The sequence below is a fragment of the Ischnura elegans genome, chromosome 2 (genome assembly GCF_921293095.1).
Source record: "Ischnura elegans chromosome 2, ioIscEleg1.1, whole genome shotgun sequence".
In the NCBI taxonomy this organism is placed as follows: Eukaryota; Metazoa; Arthropoda; class Insecta; order Odonata; family Coenagrionidae; genus Ischnura; species Ischnura elegans.
The window spans coordinates 76,026,589-76,050,249 of record NC_060247.1 but is presented as its reverse complement, the minus strand read 5'-3'; the positions used below and the strand labels follow the sequence as shown (position 1 = coordinate 76,050,249).

The 23,661-nt window shown below is 42.3% G+C and overlaps 1 protein-coding gene across 1 annotated transcript in view; it reads right to left on the bottom strand.

The window, feature by feature from the left end:
• Positions 1–13,231, bottom strand: part of LOC124153990 (protein big brother-like) — a 72,829-nt gene extending 59,598 nt beyond the window's left edge. Inside the window, exon 1 of the mRNA XM_046527451.1 lies at positions 11,800–13,231. Within this exon, the coding sequence (XP_046383407.1) occupies positions 11,800–12,111 (312 nt within the window). The 5' untranslated portion in view covers positions 12,112–13,231. The remainder of the gene's footprint in view (positions 1–11,799) is intronic.
• Between the last annotated feature and the right edge of the window lie 10,430 nt (positions 13,232–23,661).

Below are 23,661 nucleotides of genomic sequence, written 5' to 3'. Positions count from 1 at the left end.
GTCAAGGGAGACAATCTGCATTTGTGCTCATTTCAAGGTGAAGGTTCTCTTGGCCCCTTTTCAAGACAGGGGAGGGAAGTTTGTCGCCTCGCCACCACCCTCAAACTCAACCGAAGACGGTCGCCTCGAGTGGGACGACAAAGCCGACTAGTGCAATAAAACGGACGCCTCCTTCGCGGCAAGGGACGGAAACGGGATTTGTGGAATGAGAGAGAGAGATCTTCCTTTGGCCACCACTGCGGTGACTATAGGGTCACCAAACCCCAGGGCCGGCTCCACCCCTGCCGCCAACTCAAGGGCGCCGCCGACTGGGGAGGAGGTCGCAAGAGGAGAGGAATATGGGTAAACACGGTCAATCAGCGAAAGAGTAAACATGTGGCCCACCACGTGAAAGTGATTTCTCCAAATGTGGCGCTGACGGTCGAGCCTTGTCGAAACCCTTCATTCTTCTCCCTCTGAGTAAGTAGCTGCATACGACAGCAAATGATTAATAAAGATATCGTACTCAGGGGCGCAGCTAAGAATTAAGGCTACAGGGGGGTTTTAGGCGCAACTAATACTAAGGTGTGTGGGGGTATTGCATTCCCGCCAGGGTAAGCGGGCTTTGCGGGGGCCCTCCTCCAGAAAAAAATTAAGTTTAATGGTTAAAGATGGCTAGTTTTTCGACTTTCTGAGGAGTATTTGATTAATCCTAACACTATTATATAAGTAATATCAATCCAATTAAGTAAAATGTTTTAAACTTAAATATTTCTCTGAGTTCTGGGGGGGGTTTTATCCCCCAAAAGTCAAAACTCCCCCTCGCTGCGCCAGTGATCGTACCGCCCATTAATTTTATTAACAGCTCACAACACATGTTTCGAATGCCTTGAAATCATCATCCGTTTTCATGTTTCTCCTCGCCCCTAACGTAATACATAACTCCCTGGTTCACATTCCGCGATTCCGTCTTTCCATCTCTCAACGCTCTCTTTTCTACCGAATCCCGTCCTTATTGAACTCCATGGCTTCAAAATTCCCTTCCCTGGACCTCTTTTCCTCCGCCACTGTTTACAAATCCTCCATAAAATGCCATCTGAACAGTGAAAAATTCACCGCCGTCTAATTCATAATGCCCCTTCTTATGTCAAAATGTTTTCTTTTCTCTTACCTTATTATTTATTGTGCTATCTTTTAGCTTTTATTTACGTAAACAGCCAATGTGAAAGCCTTTGTGCCGTTTTCGGAGGTGAAATAAATAAATAAATCAGGTACTGGAAACGAGATGCAGTTCGAGTGTCTGATGATGATTACAAGGCAAACATGGAAATTTGGAATCAATAATGGAAACACGTGTTGTGAGGTGCTAATAAAATGAGTGGTCAGTGCGATATCTTTATTGATCATTCGATATTCTGTTCAACGATATCTCTCCGGAAAAAGTTGACTTTATGCATTCAATAGCGCTCATGAAGGCTGCTCACAAATTAAAAGTGTGCTGCTAGCATTGCAATTCCATCTTCATATTCAGTGCGGGAAATAAAATAATAAGGCATATGAATTATTTAAAAATGAAAGTTAAAACTGAAAACTAAATGTTAAATGGTTTTCAAAATCGATTGCGAAGGTCCACTGCGTTTATTTTTTACAATTTACTGCACAGAAGTGTTCAAGTATCCCTCCCTGTTGAAATAAAATAATTAATTGCTGTTTTTGGGATCACACGCCAATCGAAGAACTTTAGGAAGAAGAAAAGGAATAAAGCGTGGTAAGAATAATGGAGAAAAGTTCTGGAGGCTGAAGATTAAAAGGAGATTTCGAAGCAATGTGGAGGAGGAAAAGACAATACCCCGAGTCAGAAACTTCGTGCGAAGGATAGTACAGCAAAATTGTAAGGGTACTCTTTTACGCCAACCCATTAGCAAGTAATAAAATGTATTCAAGATCCCGCCTAGGTTATTAAGCTACCTGTTCCATGTGATAAGTTGCCAAGTGATCCGTGAGAAGTGAGAATACCTTTAATAAAGCAAATTTGAATGAGAGGGCAGAGTTCAACGGAGGGGCCTACACGAAATTTTAAGATTGGCCGGATTGCGGGGCGGATCGTCAACAAGTGGGTTATTAGCGCTCGAAATTTTTTTACGACCGATATAAAAGCGAGAGATGGTGAGGAAAAAAATGAGGAACGGGAGGAATGAAGGTATTCATGGTTTTCAAACGGAATGAGACCCATTGGAGCGAAACAAATTATACTCGAGGGCATGCTAATAATTACGCAAGGGTTACCTTCACGTTTGGATGCCAGAAATGTATTGGGCACAATCACCCATTCCAGATTCGATCCCATGACCAACGATAATAATTCTATAGAACCGTAAAATCGAATAGAAGTCCCATTCCAAAGACCAGTGTCTGAAACAGACCTTAATCGGAATGTAAAATCGGTTATGTAAAGGTAGCAGAAGCAATTCCTATGTGCAATTTAATGAATGCGCCAGCAAAATATTGACGAAATACTCTCGTATTCTCAATAAATAAATGAAAACTTATCGATGTTTACCCAATAACCTTATGTAAATAAAAGCCGCCATATTTTTTCGTAAATACGTCCCTCTGGTATCTCACCCCACTTTATCCAACCGGCATCCAAGGTCTTAACCAATTGGCTGCCTTGTGAACGGCCAAGTGATCTTACTCAGTGGTCTCAAGGCCGTTTTACACGGGGCACGGAATTGCGCATGTTAGAGCTGCATTAATTTCTAAAATGGCGTGGAATTGCGCGAATGTATGAACAAAATTAGAACAGGGGCTATTTTGCCATCTCCCGTCCACGCATTCTCGCATGTGTTCTAGCAATTCACCGCTTTACACGATGCAATTTTGACTGCGCCTTCGTACACACGTCAGATTGCGCGAGTACGTGCCCCGTGTAAAACGGCCTTCACCCCAAGTGCCAATCAATATCCCAACAACATCCAGACAACATTGTCGGCATAAAAGTATAACATCCGTGCAATATCTATGTCAATCCAATTGACATTTCGTGGATATCTGTTAAATATCCAAAGAAACCGCCAAACAACGTTGCAGCAATGTCCAACAATGGACTTGGAGGTCCATATCACAACATCTCTCACTCCCATCATGTTAGATATCCTCACAACATCTAATGAAGTAAATAGTGTACTTATTGTGGTTTTTAGTAGGTAATCCCCAGGCATACAGACAGAACATATGTACTCTTCATTTCTAAAAAGAGCATACGCTACCTATGGATACTGTTTGGAAGAACTTTTTCAATATCACTGATATTATAACCTGGATATCTAAGTGATGATATTTTTCAACTCATCGCGGATGCTACAAATAGGATATCTATGTACCGTTGTCAAAACATCCATTGTGTAATGAAAACGTGTTTTGGATATATAAACCTTAAGTATCTAGATATCCAATGCAGGGGCGCAGCTAGGAATTAAGGCTAGCGGGGGTTTTCGGCGCAACTACAGGCACACTGTCTTACTGGTGAGTGTGGTATACTCGCCAGGATAAGCGGGAGGTGCGGAGGGCCTCTCCCAGAAAATTTTTAAGATGAATGGTCCGAAATGGTGAGTTTTACGGCTTTCTGAGGGATATTTTATAATCTTTACACTCTTCAATAAATAATCTTAATCAAATCAAGTAAACTAGATTAAACTTAAAAGTTTCTCTAAGCTCTGGGGGTTGGGGTTTATCCCCCAAACCCTCCTCCCCCCCCTCGCTGCGCCAATGATTCAAAGGATATCGTCGGCTACTTGGGACGAAATGTGATTTGAATCATCATTCAGAGGAAGAACGCCTAGATGATGTCTCAGAATTTCCATCAGCATCACATTTATTATACTCTCGACTATCCATAAATAAACGCACATGGTATCATTTTGAATCTTAACGCCTGAAAGGGTAGTTTAGGTATCATGTGCCGGAGCCCTAAACCCTAATGGATTTCGTGTCGATGACAGCTTTTGCTCTCGGATATCGAATGCTGTAACTCAATCTTTTCAACCGAACCATTTTGCCAAAGGCCGTCTTCTCGGCTTGTTCGAAACTCCCGTTCCGAAATCACGCCACGTCAAAACAAGGCAGAGTCATCCGTGGATGCCATGGCTCAAGGTCTCGACAACTCGACCCTTTCTCCAACGAAAGCAAAAAGGAGTAGGGGGAGGTATACGATGAGCAGCCGAGCTTGAAAGATACGATGCGACAGTTTCCCTTGGTCCTTCCTCGGCGGTGCGAAGTTACGCCATGTCCAAGGTTGACGGCTCGCGAACACCCAGCGAGCCCTTCAGTCTGCTGGGAGAACGCCCTACCTCGCGTGAGTCATCGGGGAGAATTCTTCAAGGTTTGGCAAAAGGCTATCGGCTAGATAATACACCCGCAAAAAATTGCTATTCAGATTAACTCACTATACTAACTCTTATAGCAGTACTTTTTCATTAACGCCTCAGACAGTTTTTTTTTCAAATCTGACGCACTCTCTAGTTCTTGTGATAAGCTGGACAGCACGTTGGACTTTAAATCCAAAGGTAGTGAGTTTGAAATCAATACGGGATGAAATTTTTCAAGGCAAGCTCATCAATTACAGACAGTTATCAAAAGGTAGGTAACAAACAAGTCAGCTGAGGACATTTCAAGTATTATTATGAGGACAAGGCCCTTACGTGATGACTATAGGTGATTTGCCCGTTAAGAGAATTGTTAATCAGTCTATTATTACCTTTCTTTTTGTCTTGTTATCTCGCTAAAAAGTTGATATCATATTGGAATTTTCGGGGACTGTGAGTAAATGGAGGATCATAGTTGGTTGGTTGGTTTTCCTGGTGTAGTAGAATATCTTGTGGAGTCAACATTTACCTGTATCTCTAATATTAAGTTTCACATTTCATAGTACCTGTAGATAACACAAAATAAACCAGTCGTGAAGTGAAACTAAATTATTTTCGGAAAACCGCCAGTAGCTTTTAATTTACTTATATGTTAAACTTCTGCCGGATTAACTCTCTATGCAGAAAATTACCAGAAAGTAAGTAACGGACAAATCAGATGAAGATATTTTAAGTATTATCACGAGAAAGAGTTTTCAAACAAGATTTTTTTCTTTTTTCAATTTGGCACATGAATGCAAATATAGCTTTCCAGTGTACTTCTTGTATTATTTTCACCAGGTACATTCACTAACGCAAATTTCTGTCTCACGTCTATAGCGAAAAAAATATTTTCCGCGCTAAGCGACATATAGCTTACAATTAGACACCCGCACAAGATGATGTGAATGAATTAATGGAAAATAGAAACTGCTGTTTCTCTATTTAAACAATATGATAATTTCAACTGACAATGAGTCCTCTTCGATATTTCTCAATATGTCCATAAAAAGTTAGTTCCTGCAGTATAATTAAAAAAGAAATAAGAAATGAATTCAGGAGAATAGTTTCTCTGCGATAATTTTTATGATTAAATTTCGCGAATAAATAGGCAACAGAAACCAGGTTTCAGTGTAAGCAATTTTTGTTCATCATGACGTGGAGCAAGATTCATTACTTCGGTACTATGTAAACGATTCCACCACAGGTATGGTACCCACAAAACTCAACCTACCTAATACTATTTTCAACATCTGACTTTTTCTTTTTTAATTTGATGGTTTTCATTATGCATTTAGCTCAATACCCAAAGACATTATTCATGATCTTTATAAACATAGCATTATCACTAAACCGCAGTGAAAATTCAAATCAAAATAAAGTTATTGAACGAGATAACAAATTAGTAAAATAAAACATTGCAATATCTCCACTGAGTTGTATTATGACACTACGGGTTTCGTCGTTACTAACAACATTATCATATGTCTATGTTTAATGTTTATTTTACTATAATGTATGTAGATATAATGTCTTATTTTTACTAATATTAACAACTTCCACCATATCGTGCCCAACATAAAACATGGGATTAAAAATTATGAGTTTTTAATATTGTTGCCTCGAAACCTTCTCCAAATTATTATAGGTATATTAAGTATAATATGCTTCTCGAATCCTTGCCTGATGAGTGTGACTAACTTTCCCACACCTTTTCCAGGCAGATTCATTCAATTTGTCACAATTTGAATCGTTTATTTGAAACACCTAGGCGAAATATTTCTGATAAGCAGAATAGAAAAGATACAATTTTCAGTTCGCAATAATTAAAAAACACTTCAATTGGGACCTGGGTTAAAATTGCAGGTTACGTACCTGAGGGTGAAGTTTCTTTGAGACTCTAGTGCGAATAAAGGCTACCTTTTAAGAGCCGAAGTGGCAAATTATTTTTTTTCCATTTCCCTAAGTTTGTCGACCACGCAATAAATCCGGAAACCAATGAATTTCTGAATAAGCTATTCCGCCAATAGGAAGCAAATTACCGTAATTGGTAGTTGTACGGCTAGTAGTCATCTCATAGTCCCTCCCGTGAGAAGTGCATTTCAAATGTGTTTATGAGATTAAGTCTAAAATCCGCCTCAGGTGGTGTTCTAAAGTGAGGGCGGCAGAAATTCGCTGCCACCGCACGGAACGATGCCTCCTATCAACAATGCGACCCACAGAATGGCCAACGTCATCGCGCGTCACGCGTGATGGCAGATAGTGAGCGAGCAATCACCGAACTGGATCTTTCTCCGACATTTCGGACGAGTGACGAACACCGACATGAATCGGACGAAACAAACATTGGTTATCATGGTAGAAACAAACAAAATCGTTGAGAAGTATCGTAGAAACAGATGAATATAAGCTTCGACTGATGAGAACTCCTCTAATATAATAAGCTCGTAAAGATGAACGGAAATAGGGATGGAAATAATGGTTTAGAGCAGTCATTATAAACAATTCTAGGCACAAAACAATAATTATTCGACTTACATAAATTATCCAAGGGCGACTTTTACATGAGTACGACCGTATAAACGTTTCGACCAGATTGAAAGGAGTGATGGTTTCAACGTTGCAACGCTTTATAAACTGTTGTAGTCTTCCACCATCATACCCGACGTCATCTCGTAAATGCTAACTTAGAACATGTCCATGATACCATGACCTCAACTTGTCGTAATGAGATCCTATGGCGCAGTGGATAGCGCGTTGGACATCTAGTCCACAAGTCATGGGTTCGAATCTCACCGAGAATGAAACATTTTTACCGCTCCAGAAAAGGATGATTTGTGTCCACCCATGCAAAATTCGTTAGCGTTAAACATTTTATTTCAGATTTCTGAGGAAAATAAAAAAAACCATCATCAACGAAAGCTAGTTCCATAATTTAAAATACTTCCCTATTGCTGCGATCGTAGCTGAAGAAGAACATCCATCCTAAAATTTGTGGCAAAGGATAGGCGTTTACAAATTGGTGAATTATTATTATTGTATTATAATTGTTGTTGGTAATTAAGAAATTCGAGTCGAGATTAATATTAATCTTCTACAAAAGGACTTTACGTAATGATGTATATAAAATAGTCATTGGATCAGTTCAACCGATTGAGGCGTGTTGTAGTGGAAGTTCGACTTATTGAAATGAAAGGTAGTTGCACTTTACAACGATTATTTAATGCGTACGACGCATTTCGGCTCACAGATGATGTACTCATGTACCAGATGATGGCTCTGAGTGCCGAAACGTGTCGAACGCATTAATTAATTGTGAAAAAGTGCAACTACCTTTCACTTCAATAGTCATTGGATCGCAAACAAAAAAATAACTCGCAAGACTTGACCTACACGATAAGAGCAGGAGCCGCTGAGCAAACAAATCTTGCTCTGATCCTCAGAATATCTTCCGTAAATTCACAAAATATGGGAAGTGGGAACGGACACGAACGCATCGGTCACTCAGTAGGGCTGGTAACTTGACGAGTGTCGCACACACGACGCGTCGGCGTCACAGTTAATAAACAGTCGCCAAATGGGGTCTTTCTTTACAAGTACGCGTGACGGACCCCGAAAAGAGACCGAAGCAAACTTTGTGTACGGGACAGAGAGGGAAAAAAAGACTTAGGGGAGAGCGAATGGAGAAGGACCGTGGAATGAGCAATGAAGCAAGTGGCTGGTGGATAAGCACTCACTCGTGAACCGTCACGCCCCGCGAGGACAAGTCGAATAGGGCAAGAGGAGGAGGATAGGGCACATATCCAGCTCCCTCGTCCCGACACACCAAGAGCGCTTTCCCTCTACAACAAACGCTGGCTCACAAACGGAGTGAGAGAATATCATCGTCAGTCCGTCCTCCCAAACATCTTCGCCAACCCATCTCCACCCACCCCCCAGCATATATATATCCCATCCCCCCGGCCCCCGCGCGCTTAAACTCCGCCAAAGTCCTCGGAATCCTCTTCTGGAAACGAAAAGAGGATTTTCCGAAGCTCGCTTCCAGAAATTAGGCCCGTTTTTCGGGGGCGGCCGATGTTCACCCGCACAAGGGAGGAGGAAGAAGGGATTAAGTCCGTAGCCCCCCGCGGGCCTCCCCAAACAACATGATACGGATCGCTTTCCAGAAAAAGAGCCGCTTTTCTCGTTTCGCTTTTATTTCGGTAAGGCTTTTTCGTTGACCGCGGGGGCGTAGTTGGCCGTTGACGGAATGCTGAATAAATTCGGAGGGATCTCCCGGGTGATGATGATGATGATGATGATAAATACGAAAAAGGATGGATCAAGTCGAACTCTTTTCGAAGTGAAAATTTGTTTATTTTCGCTCAGGGATTATGTGGACAAGGTAAAAATTTGAAACACTCAAAAAAGAGACGATTTTGTAAATGAAGCTGGAATTTGTGATGCGTTTAATTCCCGCGGGCTTCTCGTCAAAGTAAAAAGGTTGTAGAAAATGCGACATAATCCTTCTATACATTCATCTCTACCCTATCGTAATACCCCAAGGATGCTATAGCAGCTATGCTCACCTAATTTTATAGCAATCAGAAGTTTATGACTTCAGCAAAATAAAATTGTATTAATTTGCATAAAATTCAGCTTTTATCAACCTCTTTTTGCAATGAATTTCCCAAGAGTGCTGAATTCAAGGTTTCAAGGACCGTGAGCACTGCATAGCGAGATCACCGGGCACCCATGAATGTAGTAAATACAACGTATCGCTATAAGTAATCAAAAGTCATCGTAAGTCCACCGAACATAGTTTTTTTTCGTTTGATCCAATCTGATCAGTTGAGTTCACTTCCAAATTCTGTACATTATCTTGACAAAACAAAAACAACACTCGCCGGGATAGAAATTGATGAATTAACGAAACGATGATTAAATAAAAAATATAGGTATAACTATGAAAACAATCGTCGCAGCATTTGCGTATACAATTTGTTAAGTTTGTAACACTTTCGCTTACTTTCGAACATCCTTTGCCATAAGTTATGCAAAGTCTAGACCCTACTGGAAATCTGAGAATTTTTTTTTCTATTTTTTGATCGTGAGAAAGTTTTGGGTTTGTTTTTGGCGTATTTTCCAGCTAAAATTACTGAGCAGCAGGAAGATGCAGCATAAAATAGCTGGAGAGTGGAATGTTTGACCAGTCACTCAGGCCCAATGTATTTAAGGTATTTTTTACAAGATACATTTTCCGGCGTAATCGGGTGGATGTCTATGATTTCTAACATAATGAAAAGAACTTGTCCATTTCCACATTTATTCCAACCGACCCAGATTTCGGCACATAATGCCATTTTCAAGACAATGAGTAGGTACCGGACGGAGGGTTCAATTGGCAAAATCTACTTTCAATACCTATGCATTCGGTATGTTTCAGTTAATACATTGTTGGAAGTTCCATTATTTAGTGCTCGAGTTAGATAGTGTGTATGGTTACTCTTTGATAGAGAGGAAGAGAGTTTGTTTGGGGAAGAGATGAAGAACTGGTAGTGACACAGTGGCCGGTGGGCGGCGCGTGGATGCAGGGGTTCCTCCCGCTTCCGACACGGGCAGATTCACTCGCCGCGGAGCCGACGCAGTCATTAAGAGACAAAGGAGTCCACCAGTTCATGAAGAGGACGACGAATTACTCCCGCTCATCCGATCGTCTTTTACATTATACACAATAACATCGTACCGTCCACTTAATTTTAATTTCACAAACTCTACTGAGCGTGTTTAGATTGACTTTCAATCATCATTAGGATTGCAAGTCAATCTAAACACGCACAGTAGAGTCTGTGCTATTAAAATTAAGGGCATTACGATATATTCGTGTGTCGTTCAATACGCCGTTCCACGATATCTTTCAGGAAAAAGTTTACAATTTTCTTTGGTCGCGGTTTATCTTTCTTCGCGACGCATTATGCGAATAAAATTTATGCCGCCAACCTGAAATTTTCGGAGAATTTACAGTAAACGTTCTCGTGTATTTCGAAAGTGCAAATTCAGCCTCCAATTAAAGATAAAGGAACATTTTGGCAAGGTTCTAATAGGTGTAACCTGAAAATTTCAAGACTATATCAAAAGTTTCTCGGAGGGTAATACTTAAAGGAGAAATACCAGTCGAGTGGGAGCGATCCGTCCTAAAAGATAGCATTTATAGAAGTAAAAAAGAATTGAATCTATATTCCCGGCGAAAACACAAGAGAACACGGCAACTTCATCGCGAATTTTTCTTAGTCTATTGCACCGGCAAATCTATATCTTTTGGCAAATTACTCCACCCTTTTCTGAACCATATCAAATATCGATTTATGATATACTGATCATCCGTTAAATTTCGCCGTCATCACTCAAAAATTCCTATCTTTGTCGCATCAAATTTATCTATCAACAGTTGGATGTCTTTATAGCATGCAGTGAGGACTTCTTGAGGAGACAGATTCGGAAGTCCCTATCAACTGCAGAATCACAGCTCAAGACAAAGCGAAACCAAAATACAACGGTGTTGGAGAGGTTCATGCCCAAAACACCAATGTTACAAAGTCAATCTCAAAGAAAATAACGACCCATCTATAATTTTAACGGTGAAAGATATTTCGTTTATACTTCCAAGTTATATCAAAACGAAGAAATCAGTCATATTCCCGACAAAAGATGCATTCACCATTTGATCAAATTACCCTCTAGCTATTTACATAATCCATGTTCTATTTATCCAGTCATAAAAACTAATAGGGGACACAGTATTACCGAGAGTATCTCCTTATCGATCAGGGTGTGTTCTTGAGTACTTAATACCTTAAAACTAGCACGAAAAATTGTGACTTGAAAAATCTCACCCCTGTAAAACAGTAGCTCGACCCGCCCGAGCAGCGTGGCTTTCAAATGTGTCCGGCAAGCGAGCACGTTTTTGATTAAGGCTAGGATGCCTGGTGTGGAATCATTCCGTGACTAGCCGCGGTGGTGGCTTGCACAGTACCTTGTAGACGTAGATATTAACAAAAATCGACATCGAGATGCCACTTTCGCTGTACAAAGGCCTGGTTACACGATACATTAACACGTACAAGTTAATGTATGAACGCGTGCATAAACACAAAAATGCACCGAATAACCACCCAACTTGTGCGAACGCTTGAACGGAAAATATAACCCGTTCTAATTTGGTTCATGCATTCGTACGTGTTCCGTTCTGGTCCACAAAAGCCGTTCATGCAAACATACATTAACTCGAACATGTTAATAGATATATCGTGTAACCAGGCCTCAAAAGACAGCGGAAAATGTAAGTAGGCTAGACTATCGAGAATTCAAGGGAGGTGTGATAAATGGCATGAAAGATAATATTATCGCTTGAATATTAAATTAAAGAGGCGTTACTCACCTCGGACTCCCTGCTGAGCCTCCGGAAGAGCTCGTCCGATTCGAACTTGGCTTTCTGGTCGGGCACCACCCTCGGCATCTTGAACACGAAGCGGGGCTTTGGAGGCGGAGGGGCCACCAGCGTGGCCGTGGGGTCGTAGAGCCCCGGGTGGTGGTGATGGTGATGGTGGTGGTGCGGATGATGGTGCGGGTGGTGGTGCGACGAGTGCGGGTGCTGGTGCATGGGGTCGAAGGTGGGGAGCATCCCGGACAGCGCGGCGGCGGCAGCCGCAGCCGCCGCAGCCGCCGAATAGTTCGGGTCGCCCACGTTCATCGCGTAAGACAGGGTGGCGGCCGTTGGGGGGTACACGGGGCAACGGGGAAAACTTTCCGGGGTATAACCCGGAAAAATCGAAAAATCCCTCTCCCAACTAAAAAGCCCTTAGGGCTAATTACCTTTACCACCCCGAGTGGTTATCTCAGAGGTGGCTAGGACAAATTTGCTAACAAAACTACCGATTTTTTCCGCAGAGAAATTTCTTCCGCGAGCTAAAACTCGGACATTGAGTCGAAATACGACTAACTTATCACCACTCTGGCATGTAGTTGTACCCTAAAAATGATCGGGAAATGTACGAGTACGAGCCAAGTGTAGAGTTTTCTTTATAACAAATATTCCTGAGATAAGCGCCGGAAGTTGAAAGTGTCCACACTAGCGAGGAAACAGATCCCTTTTTATTCGGCGTGAAGAGGCCAAGGCAGTGTGATGCGAACAGACGGATAAACTACAAAAAAGATGACACCGTCGAGTCACAAGAGCGCGGATCACGTCACTTTGTTTGTTTACTGCCAGCAGAGCAAACGGCACGTGAATTTTATGGCCGAGATCGATCCCGAAACTCGCCGGACGGGAAAGGGGGTGGGACCGCGAGGAGAGGGGGGTGTGAGGTAGATGTGGATATCCTGGATCTTCTGCGTCGCCGCGAAGGGTGCCGGGATGTGCGGGAACTGGAAGACGAAACGATCACTGCACAGCACTGATTGGAGGCCACCAACGCGGTGGGGATACGGCACCGCGATACTAGTGTTTGACGGCGAGCCGCTGCCCGAAGGGGGTGTGTGTGTCGGAGAGAGTATCCTTCAGTTGGCAGCACTGCTTCTCATGTCCGCGGGCGCCCAGTGTAGTCTGGAGTGCACGGCATGCTCGCCTGGAAAGTGTTGAGGTGTAGTCGGCCCGTGGTACCGTCACTGGAGGTTGAAAACAATCGTCCGCTCCTTCCTTCCAGCGATAGTTGTGTCCTCGGCAGGTTCGTCTGCGCAGCGGCGAGGTGCCGTCGAAATAGACCAGCTCGCACGGGATCCGTGTAGCGACTGGGACGTCCGTGTGGAAGCCCTCCGGAGGCTAACCGCTGCGCCGACCCGAAAGAGCAGACCTCCAGCGGCCGGTTGAGCCTTTTTCCACAGCCCCGACCACTCGGTAACCCAAACCCTTGCGGGACCCCCTCCCCGCGACACCCACGCTACCCCCACCCCTATCAACCCCCCCCCCCCCCCCCTGGAGACCTCCTACCACCCTCCGACGGCGCTCCAAAGTTTTGCGCAGGCCCATCATGAAGGGGGAAGAGGGAAAACCCCTCCGCGAGTAGGGTGATCCGTCGTTCCGATTGGTCGGGCCCGCTCTCCGGGCCCCGCCTTTTAACCTATCGCGGGTCCTTTTGGCCACGCCTACAGTGGGGAGGGTGAATGGGGCCACGCCCACTTTTTTCCCTCCTCCCACCTCCCGTCAAACCTCGCCGCACGCCACCGGAACACGCCCTCATCCCCCTCCTCCCGCAAGATAATTCGCCTCCCTCCCGCCCCGGATTTACCGCCTTTATAGCTCCTCTCTCCCCCGGCAGTCCCGACCCCCATCCCCGCAGACTCTCCGCTCTCTGGCGTCCCGCTCGCCATAATAATCCGGCCGAAGTGAGGGCGTTGCGGACGGGTAGGAGGAGGGGGAGCTGGGACATCTTCTGCTGGGGGGAGTTGAAATCCCTAGTCATTCAGCGGAGTCTTTGTCGTGTGAGAGCAGGGGTTGGGGTGAGGCGCTCCCGTTGGGATGGAAATTTCCTCCTCTTTTACTTTGTTCTTTTTTTTCTTTTTTTTCTCCTCTCGTTTTTTTTTCTTTCCTCGAGCAAGCTGGGGGCTGAAATTACGGTTTTATCTAGACGTCACCCAGGGCTCTCCAGTAATATGAAGTTACCGGTGGTGTCATCACCTCCACTGTTAGAAGGGAGTGTGGGAAGGGCTCGCCGTAATGGTTGCTATGTCGCACCCAAATACGGAATAGGATGGGCGAGTTGGCTTCCTGACCCTATTAGCCTCAACTTATCGGATTTGATACGGGATTGATCTTAGGATTACGTGACCCTTTTGGGATAGGATGGATGAAAATAATTATGTATAATAACAGATGACAGGAAAAAATACAGATTATCTATTTAACAACACATTAGGTAAAAATGTGTATGCGCGTATATGACAGCAAAAAAAGTAAGAATTTCAATCAAAACTATTTCGTATTAAAACACAAATAAAAATTTAAAAAAATAATATTTGATGATTTGCAAATGTTAGCCAAATTTAAAACAAAACAAAATTAATGAGAAATGTCTAAAGTCACCTGAGAAAATATTTCAACACGAACATCCTACATTTCTCCGATAATCAGGATGGGAATAAGGTAACCACTGATATCACAATACGTACGATATTTGAGTAGTTCATTCTGACAAAAATTTTCAGTTTGATGTGTTAATTCGATAGACTTTTAAGTAAGAACGTTTTAAGCAAATAATCATTATTTAACCGCGACCACCTCGGTTGTAAATTCTAAAAATGCTGTCTCCCTCTCAAAAAGTTTGTGACATCATCATTACTAGAGGAAACCAGTGGAAAGGCAAATAATTCATGCTAACCGCAGTATTTTCACAAGAGGACACCATGACGCCCCTTCATATGCCCCTTGGAAAAGGTAAATATAACCTCTATTTTCGTCGCCAAATACTCCAGAAGATACAGATGAATCCCAAAAGGAATAAAAGCAAGACCAACTGACCATTTATTTTTCAAGCTTTAGCTTTGCTGGCGAACGAAATAATATTCGTGAACAAGCCCAAGGTTAGATCTGAATAGTAATTTGTGTTTATTCTGTAGGATAAGTTTATTAGAGCCTCTTGCCCTTACGAAAGGAGTTTTAGCCAGCAAGAAAAATATAGTATTTCTGACATAAGAGTTAATAAACTTAGGGGTTGACTGATGAACACCTGGAAAGGAAGATGTTGCAATACTTTCAAGTGAATTTGTTCAATATTAAATGTTCTCGTAAATGAAGTTTGGAGTTATTTTATCCCAATTTTGACAATATAGCTATTAAAACTTTTACCATGTTATTTTTCAGCTCACATTTTTTTATTTACACCTTTGAACTGCTACCTTTTAGAGAGGCTAGATGCAATTGTCAACTTCATTGTTGTTTTTCAAAATTGACCTTTAACTGTCGTCTGCGATTTGCTTGGTCGTTTTACCAACTATGACCCTGAGGGCGAACATAGTGAGTAATCGGGGAATCGGGTTGACGTGGTAGCCTGTGTTGAGTTCCTAACCTCTAGGTTTTGGGTCCAGATCCTGGTGGTAGCAGAGGTCACTGCTCGAGTTCTTTGTGTAGGGAACTACAAGCGCATCACTCCGTCCGTCAGATGGGACGTTACAAGTCGTGCAATAAGCCGTTGTCCCCTCGGCGCCTTTCATAAAGAGCAGGTAAATATCGACGCCGAGAATAGGGTAGTTTCCTTCATCAGAGAAAATGAAAGGCATTGATTGCGATTCGTTACCCACCATTAGTGTATTCATAATATGCAAATTATTTGGTCTTAGAAATCCCAATTTATACGAATGTTAATGGTCAATTTTAACCGCATTTGAAAAATGCCATATTGGCGCCCATGCGATGCCATTTCACGTGACGTCACAGGACCTAGTTTCTAAAGGAGTAGATAGTAGTTTTACATCGTCTGAGATTACCAATGCATGCATGAGGCACAGAGCTCAAGGAAATATCTCTAAATAATAACCTATTAAAACTGCCTATAGTCGGAAAGTTTCCTTCGTTTGATTTGACATTAACAATCCTTATTTAAGCCAGGCGCTATCTGCTATCAGGGTACTCTACTACCTGCTAGCCGCCTGCATCGTATCAGCGCTCAAAGCCTCGCCCCAAGGTCACCTCACTTGGCGGCAGCGAGAACCAGAACGACGTCACACGGGGTTTTCCCAGTATTCATACTTCGCCGTCGCGTTTTCGCGCGCTTGAAAATGCTCACTTTTCGTTTAGTCGCGAAAAATAGATATCGTCATTTAAAAATCTAAAAGCGTGAAATGCGTACTCCAGGAGAAATAATCTTTCGATTTAAGCAATAAAAAAATAGGAAATCTCCCTATTAACTACACGCTTCCTTCCCTACCCTTCTCTCACAGTGCAAACGGCCTGAGCTGTTAGTACGTTCACCCAAATGTCATACCGTAATGAGTAATCAACCCCACTTAATGACGTCCACACGCGGTGTCGTAATTTTCAGTTACATTCCCGGTGCTTCCACTGCACCCTCGCAGAATCATCTGTCTTCGTCCCCTCAGTCTGGGTTTCAACCTCACCGCCCCTGACCCCTACCTCCTCCTCCCGCTAATCGAGACGCCCCCGCGTATCCTGCACAATATGCGCCAATCACATCGCCTTCGAACACATCATCGCCGCTTCCCGAATATTTAACACTGTGTACTATGGGCGTGAAATCACTACACGTGATATCCTTCAATTTTTGCAGCGGGCGTAATATTACGCCATTCGTTTTTTTTAATCGTAGTTAGCCATGTTTTAACCTCCAAATAAAGGCATGAGAAATACAAAAGCAAAATTCATTCTTTAAAATGAAATCAAAGACCTATTCCTCGCATTCGAGGTTGGTTGTTAATAAATAGCACAAAATTGTTGAAAATGGGAACGACTAAGGTACAGGTATTCAGTCCTACGTTCAGCACGGCAAGTGTTAACGCGCAATGAGTCACGTTGGTCGAAAACCACGCAGGACAACGCATTTCGCTCGTGCAGTGGCGGATCAAGAGGGGGGCCAGGGAGGGTTATTGCCTAGTGATGGAAAATTGTTCGTTAATATCGATTTTTCGGGCACTCGATTTTTTATCGAAACGAAAAGCTCGAATTTTCTAAAAAATCGAAATTTGTACAGGAAGATCGAAAAATAGATAGTTCTTAAAATAATACAGTTTGTACAAAGAAAGGTCTATTCAGGAAACTCTAAAAATACACATGTGATGTATAGAAAAAATCCCAAAACTCTAATTAGGATATATGGGTGAATTATTAGTAGGAAAAATTTACATATACACGCACATTTAAGTTTTGTAGGGATGTGCGAGTACTCGAAAATTCGAGTCGAGTCGAGTAGTTGGTACTCGACTCCAGTGTTTCGAGTAGCATTACGAATGTCGAGTCGAGTAGTTTCGGTTACAGAGCTATCAAGGCCAGTTAAGTCAGAAAACAGCTAACAAGTAACGCTATCATGAAATTCACGTAATAATATTGTAGTTAAAGTCGATAAATCGATTTATTGGCTTGGGCAGAGAGTTTCAGCTTGCTATTTACCTAGCAGTCAATCACTACTAAGTCGGCATGGGCGCCGAATACCTTTTCGTCGGCCGCGGTGGCGTATTCGGAGTGAACCGCTGCTTCATCCATTATTTTCTTTACACAAACACCGCGAGAATACCTACGTAAAAATTGATAATATTTCCATGAAAAAATATGTAAATTTTAGGTTTTTGAGGACAATGCCGGTTTCCCGGTATTTGACGGCACAGGTGGTGCCATCTTTTAGCGTATTTAAGTACTACGTACGTACGATGTTGATTTTCGTTTATTCCTTTGTTATCCATGGCCTTATATGGCCTTATCCAGCGAGGGGCAGGAGGGGACAGCTGCCCCCCCTCCCCCGTCCACAAATTACAACACTCGACGCAATGCTCGCGAGTAGTTTTCAAGTCGACTCGAGATCAAAAAGTACTACTCGCACATCCATTAAGTTTTGGGATCACCGCTTGTAACCATTCGGCTTCAATAATACGTTTAAGAGAGATCAGCTGATTGCGATGTTTTCTTGATGATGGAGGGTTTGCTATCTAATTTACCGCCCTAGAGAAAAGCTTTTCACTTGAAACAGATGACGCTATCATAATCCGGTGGAGACGCTGCTGAGATTAAACGAAAAATCGAGTTTGGATCGAAACTGGAATATCAATGTTCGATATCGATTTGCTTCTTTGGCATTTAAAATTCGATTTTAATCGAAACTGATTTTTCAATCACTAGCCCCCCTGTAGTATCCAATCACGTAGAGCAGGGGCGCAGCTAAGAATTAAAGCTAGGGGGGGTTTTATGCGCAACTAATATTTAAGGGTGTGGGGGTATTGCATACCCGTCAGGGTAAGCGGGAGTTGCGGGGGCCTTCCTCCAGAAAAAATTTAAGATTAATGGTTCAAAATGGTGAGTTTTACGGCTTTCTGAGGGATATTTGATTAATCCTAACACAATTCTATAAGTAATACTAATCCAATTAAGTAAAATAGATTAAACTTAAAAATTTCTCTGAGCTCTGGGGAAGGGGGGGGGGGTTTATCCCCCAAACCCCCCTTCGCAGCGCCACTGGCGTAGAGAGAGTTCCGTAAACCCAAATTACTGAGAATGTACGTAAATGTTTGTTTTGAAAACTCAATTCTTTGGAAAATTAGAAATGAGACAACCTTAAAGTGTTGTTACAAACCTCGAAATTCTCAAAAATTTCCTAACCTCCCGGACCCTGGGCGCCGGAGGCCAGTCTTTTTTTCCACGGTCAATAAGAGATTATAGCGGCAGCGTTAGAACTCACAAATAGATTAGATGACTTGTAGTGTAGCTTACCAGCTTATATATAACTTAATGCATGTTACTGAATTTTATTATTATTTCTAACAGCATGTGGTAGCATAAGTTGTTAGTATCCTTGACGTTTTTTGGACCGTGCGGTGTGCATGTGGGAGTCCAATTGCATGCTGCATGCTGGTGATTGATCACCTCCTGCCAAACACCCTAGAGGTGGCTCGCAATGCATTATGTAAATGTAGATGTAGACCCTCAGTACTGCTGGGAGGTTACCCACAAACCTCCACCTACCCCCCTCTCCCCTTGTCCCTATCCTGGATCCGCCACTGCGCTCTTGCGCTATTCAAATTTGGAATAACAGAATTTTTCTCTGATGAATGATGGCATACTTACTATGTCACACAATGGTGTACAAACCAGTTCAGCAAAAAAGAGTGGGTTCAGCAAACGGATTTTTTCAGAGCGCTGAGATTTCTCTTCTCACGGTTTCCTAATCTTTTTCCATGTAAGGCTCCCTACGCTTATCACAAATATGTCCAAAGAACCCTGGTTACAGAACAAATAATATTTGATTTACTCGGTGAAGGAAAAATAATGTAACACTACCACTCTTAAATTTATTGGTATATAATCTTATTAGTTCCTTTCTAGAAAATTTTAGACTTTAAATATTGATAACTTGGTTAAGTAAAACGAGCCTGTAAGATTATTTCTGGACTAATATAACCCTAGAACCATCATCGTGGGTCCCTAAGCCGCAGTTTAGGAATGGCTGCTGTGGGATATAGGGGATTTTCAAGAGTTCGAAATTCTTACGGTCCTCGAGTCTGCTTAATTAAAAATAGTTACAAACTTAGCTCTTTCGAGTTTCGGATTTTTCTTAGCACAGGAAACTTAAAAAAGCCAAGTAAATTTTTGACGTGACGTGGATGTAGTAAGCTGAACATCCTCCAGGGTCCATCCTCCCTTCTGCACATAGTTAGATATCTGCTCTCTATTTCTTGGATAGTTTTAAGGTCGTTTTACACGGGGCACGTACTTGCACAATCACTGTACAAATGCGCAGTAAAAATTGCGTCGTGTAAAGCGGTGAATTGCAGAACTCATGCGAGAATGCGTGGACGTGAGATGGAAAAATAGCCCCTGTTCAAATTTCGTTCATCCGCGCAATTCCACGCTATTTCAGAAATTAATGCTGTTCTAACCTGCGCAATTCCGTGCCCCGTGTAAAACGGCCTTTATGAACTTCTAGCTTACGTCCTTACTTTAATTTAAATATCAGGTATTTTCTTACTAGATAGCCTGCGATTGGTTTCAACGACTCCAACAACACGCACTGAGCATGATGCAACTCATAAGCTGCTGGGCTTCAATTTCAGGTTGGCTCTGGTAAAGAGTCAGAAAACAGGGTTGTGACGCAGGCATTACAAGACCGAAGGAATGAAATCATTGGCGAAATTTTACTTTCAGTTTTCATGGTCAATGCAAAATTATTTGATAGATTTCCAATTGGAGCGAAAGAATTACATCCGCTGAAGAAGTTTCGAACCAGGTGGTGCGAATTTATCCCTTTCCATAAACTTCTCGATTTGAAAATATCTGTTGCGTCTAGTGCGGAACGAAAAATGCCCGAAACTCTCCATTGCACGCATTTTAGAACTGCAAATATGTATGGCGGTACTAATAATATGCAAAAAATGATAATGGGTGAACTGTAAGGCAACATAATACTTTGAGATAATAGGAGCAACTAAATTTCCAGGGTATCCTCCGCGTTGATTAATCTCAGCTGAAAGTGGGGAACGAGCAATGAGTAGGGATAGGAAAATGGAAAAACTCGAAAAAACGTAATTGGAGGGAAGCGTGGGAGATGTAGCAGAAGATTTGAATGAACAGATTACAGTGGCGGATACATATAGGGGGCACAGGGGGCGTGCATCTCCTACCCGCATTGCCGAGCATTAGCGAATTACAATTGTAACTTATCATAAGACAGCATTGCCTCGTATATGCGTAGAATCAGTTGAAATAAAATTTCATTATTTTTCATTACGATAAAAGTATAGGTAGCTCAAAATATCTTTTACGCCGCCCCTCAAATTTTTTCTGTTTCCGTCACTGACAGATAACGAAGCTGTCGCCTCGTTGGCGCCCTCGGACGAGATTATATCGCCGGCCGAAAGCCCTGGGCCAATGTCGCGATGAGAATAGGGTTGTTTCCTTCATAAAAGAAAACAAAATGCATTGATTGCGATTCCTTACCCACCATTAGTGTATTTATAATATACAAATTATTTGGTTTTCGAAATACCAGTTTAGACGAATGGCAATGGTCAATTTTAACCTCATTTGAAAAAGGCCAGATTGGCACCCAAGCGATTCCACTCCACGTGACGTCACAGGGACCTAGTTTCTATACGAGTAGATAGGAGTTTTACATCATCTGAGATTGCCAATGCATGCATGAGGTATAGAGCTCAGGGAAATGCCTCTTAATAATCACCCATTAAAATTACCTTAGTTCGGAAAGTTTCCTTCGTCTGATAGGGTATTAATAATCCTTATTTAAACCAAGCGCTACCTGTTAGCTGGGTACTCGGCTACCTGCTAGCAGCCTGCGTCGTATCAGCGCTCAAAGCCTCGCCCCAAGGTCACCTCACATGGCGACAGCTGGAACCAGAATGATGACACACGGACTTTTCCCAGCATTCCTACTTAGTCGTCGCGTTTTCGCGCGCTTGAAAATTTTCACTTCTCATTTAATCGCGAAAAATAGATATCGTCATTTAAAAATCTAAAAGCGTGAAATTCGTACTCCAGCAGTAATAATCTTTCTAATATAATAATAATAAAAAATAAAAGGAAACCACCCTATTTTCGGGCCCTCGCGGCTAATCCTGTCCAGGGAATCCAGGGTCAGAAACCCGCCGAATATCCTTTGATTCAAACATGGCTCGGTCGATACCAAGAATAGACTGTTAAAAGAGCATTCATGGACGAGATGTCAAAAGACGATGATGTATTTTTATTTGCGAAGTATCATAAGAGATAATATTGATTATAAAAGAATACAGAAATGATAATATTGATTCCATCACAGATATGAGGCAAAACCTAGGCATATAATCTGCATGCATACCTACATATCTAACACAGTAAAAATTAAACTGTAATAAGCAGGGCCGGCCCTAGTAGGTGCGGGGTTAGGGGCGAACCTTCAGTGCGGGGCCCTTCACTTAAAATATTAAACTCTATACCCCATCTACAAACTCGAGCATTTTGAATCCCTACCACTCTCTGGCTAAGTATGTGTTCCCCTCCCAAATTCAGACTTCGTAATTACGCCGTCGTTCACATAAAAACATTGCACAATAAAAATTACTGCATTATTATTCCTTTTTCATAATATTGTTTTTTTGTCTAGCACGGAATTAACAATACAGTAATAGTTGAAATTGCGTTTTCAAAACTATCGTATATTTTAATTTTTTTTTCACGAACGCGGGGCCCCCCAAAGCGCGGGGCCCGGGGCGGTCGCCCCGCCCTAAGGCCGGCCCTGGTAACAAGTCAAAATTATTCTGATTTTATTTAAATACGTTAAAAGAAAGCTTCGTAAATCTACTTTATTCTTCAAATCCATTAAAAGTTTATGGAGCTATTCCCCAACTAACCCGGACACAAATGTGTCCAAGGAGTCATAATCAAGCGTCCCATGCGACGGTCTACATATTGCACTTTAACATCCACGTCCATGTAACTTATAAAGGACACATCACTGCTGTAATGGGGTCGTTCACACTGACCTGAAAAATCCATTTCGTAAAAAAATCGAAGAGGACATTGAACTTTTGTGAACAATTAATTATTCATCCAACCACTAACTATTTATTTAAATAATAACAAAAAATAAATTACTGGCATAAATTTCCACCCTCTATCAAAGTTTGTGACGCCACCCGAGCACCCTTCCCTATGAGTGACGGTATGGGGACACCGCAGGATGAAAAGGGGCATAGGTAGAATTACGTCATTTGCCTTCTTTCCTTGTCTCTGTCCAACGAAGGGTTCAAAACTTTCAAGCTTCACCGCAAGTAACAAGAAAATTAGCCAGAATGTAAATACAAAAGCATACAGGCATTTTAATTTTTAAACTAACAAGTAAGTGTAAGTGAGAATCAGCAGTCAAAATTGTCTGAAGAACGAGTCATTTTTCATGTCTTTTGAGCCAATTTTCTGGCTAAATGAGCCATTTTTTAAAATTCTTTGTTTACTTTACCTTTTCTGTGTTACAACTTGAACGACCACGGCTTACCCCCCTCTAGTTTTGATCGAAATAAAGTTTACAAGGAGCATTTCACAGAGTACTCCGGCCTATCTGCTCTCCCAACGTAGACTTCCCCCTCAAATTCCCAATAAAGCCTACTCACTTCCATCTGCCTCATCTATTAATCCTATTCTCTTCCTTCTCCTCCCTCGCTTACCTAAGATGCTTCCCCCTAACACATTTCCTCCCCGCTCAATCCAACTTGTCTCTTCCATATCTCATCTAGAAGCTTCCTCTCCTCGCCCTCCTTTCCCAGAATCTCATGGTTCCTCTTCCTCTCCGTCCACTAAACCAGGGGCGGATCTAGGATTTCTTTCTGGGGGGGCACAAGCAAGGCCGTATCCAAGATTTTGTTCTGGGGGGGGGGGGGGGGGCAAGGATATCTCGTAATACAAAATGAACGCAATGATAATGAGACTGTATTATAAATCTTGCATATTTTTTAGGGTCTGGGGGGGACGTGCCCCCGTGCCCCTCCCTGGATCCGCCTATGCACTAAACCATCTGTATTCTTCTTCACACCCACAATTCAATCGTCTCCCATGAAATTCCTTGAAAGGAGGAAAATAATAAAGCCCTTTCCAGACTTA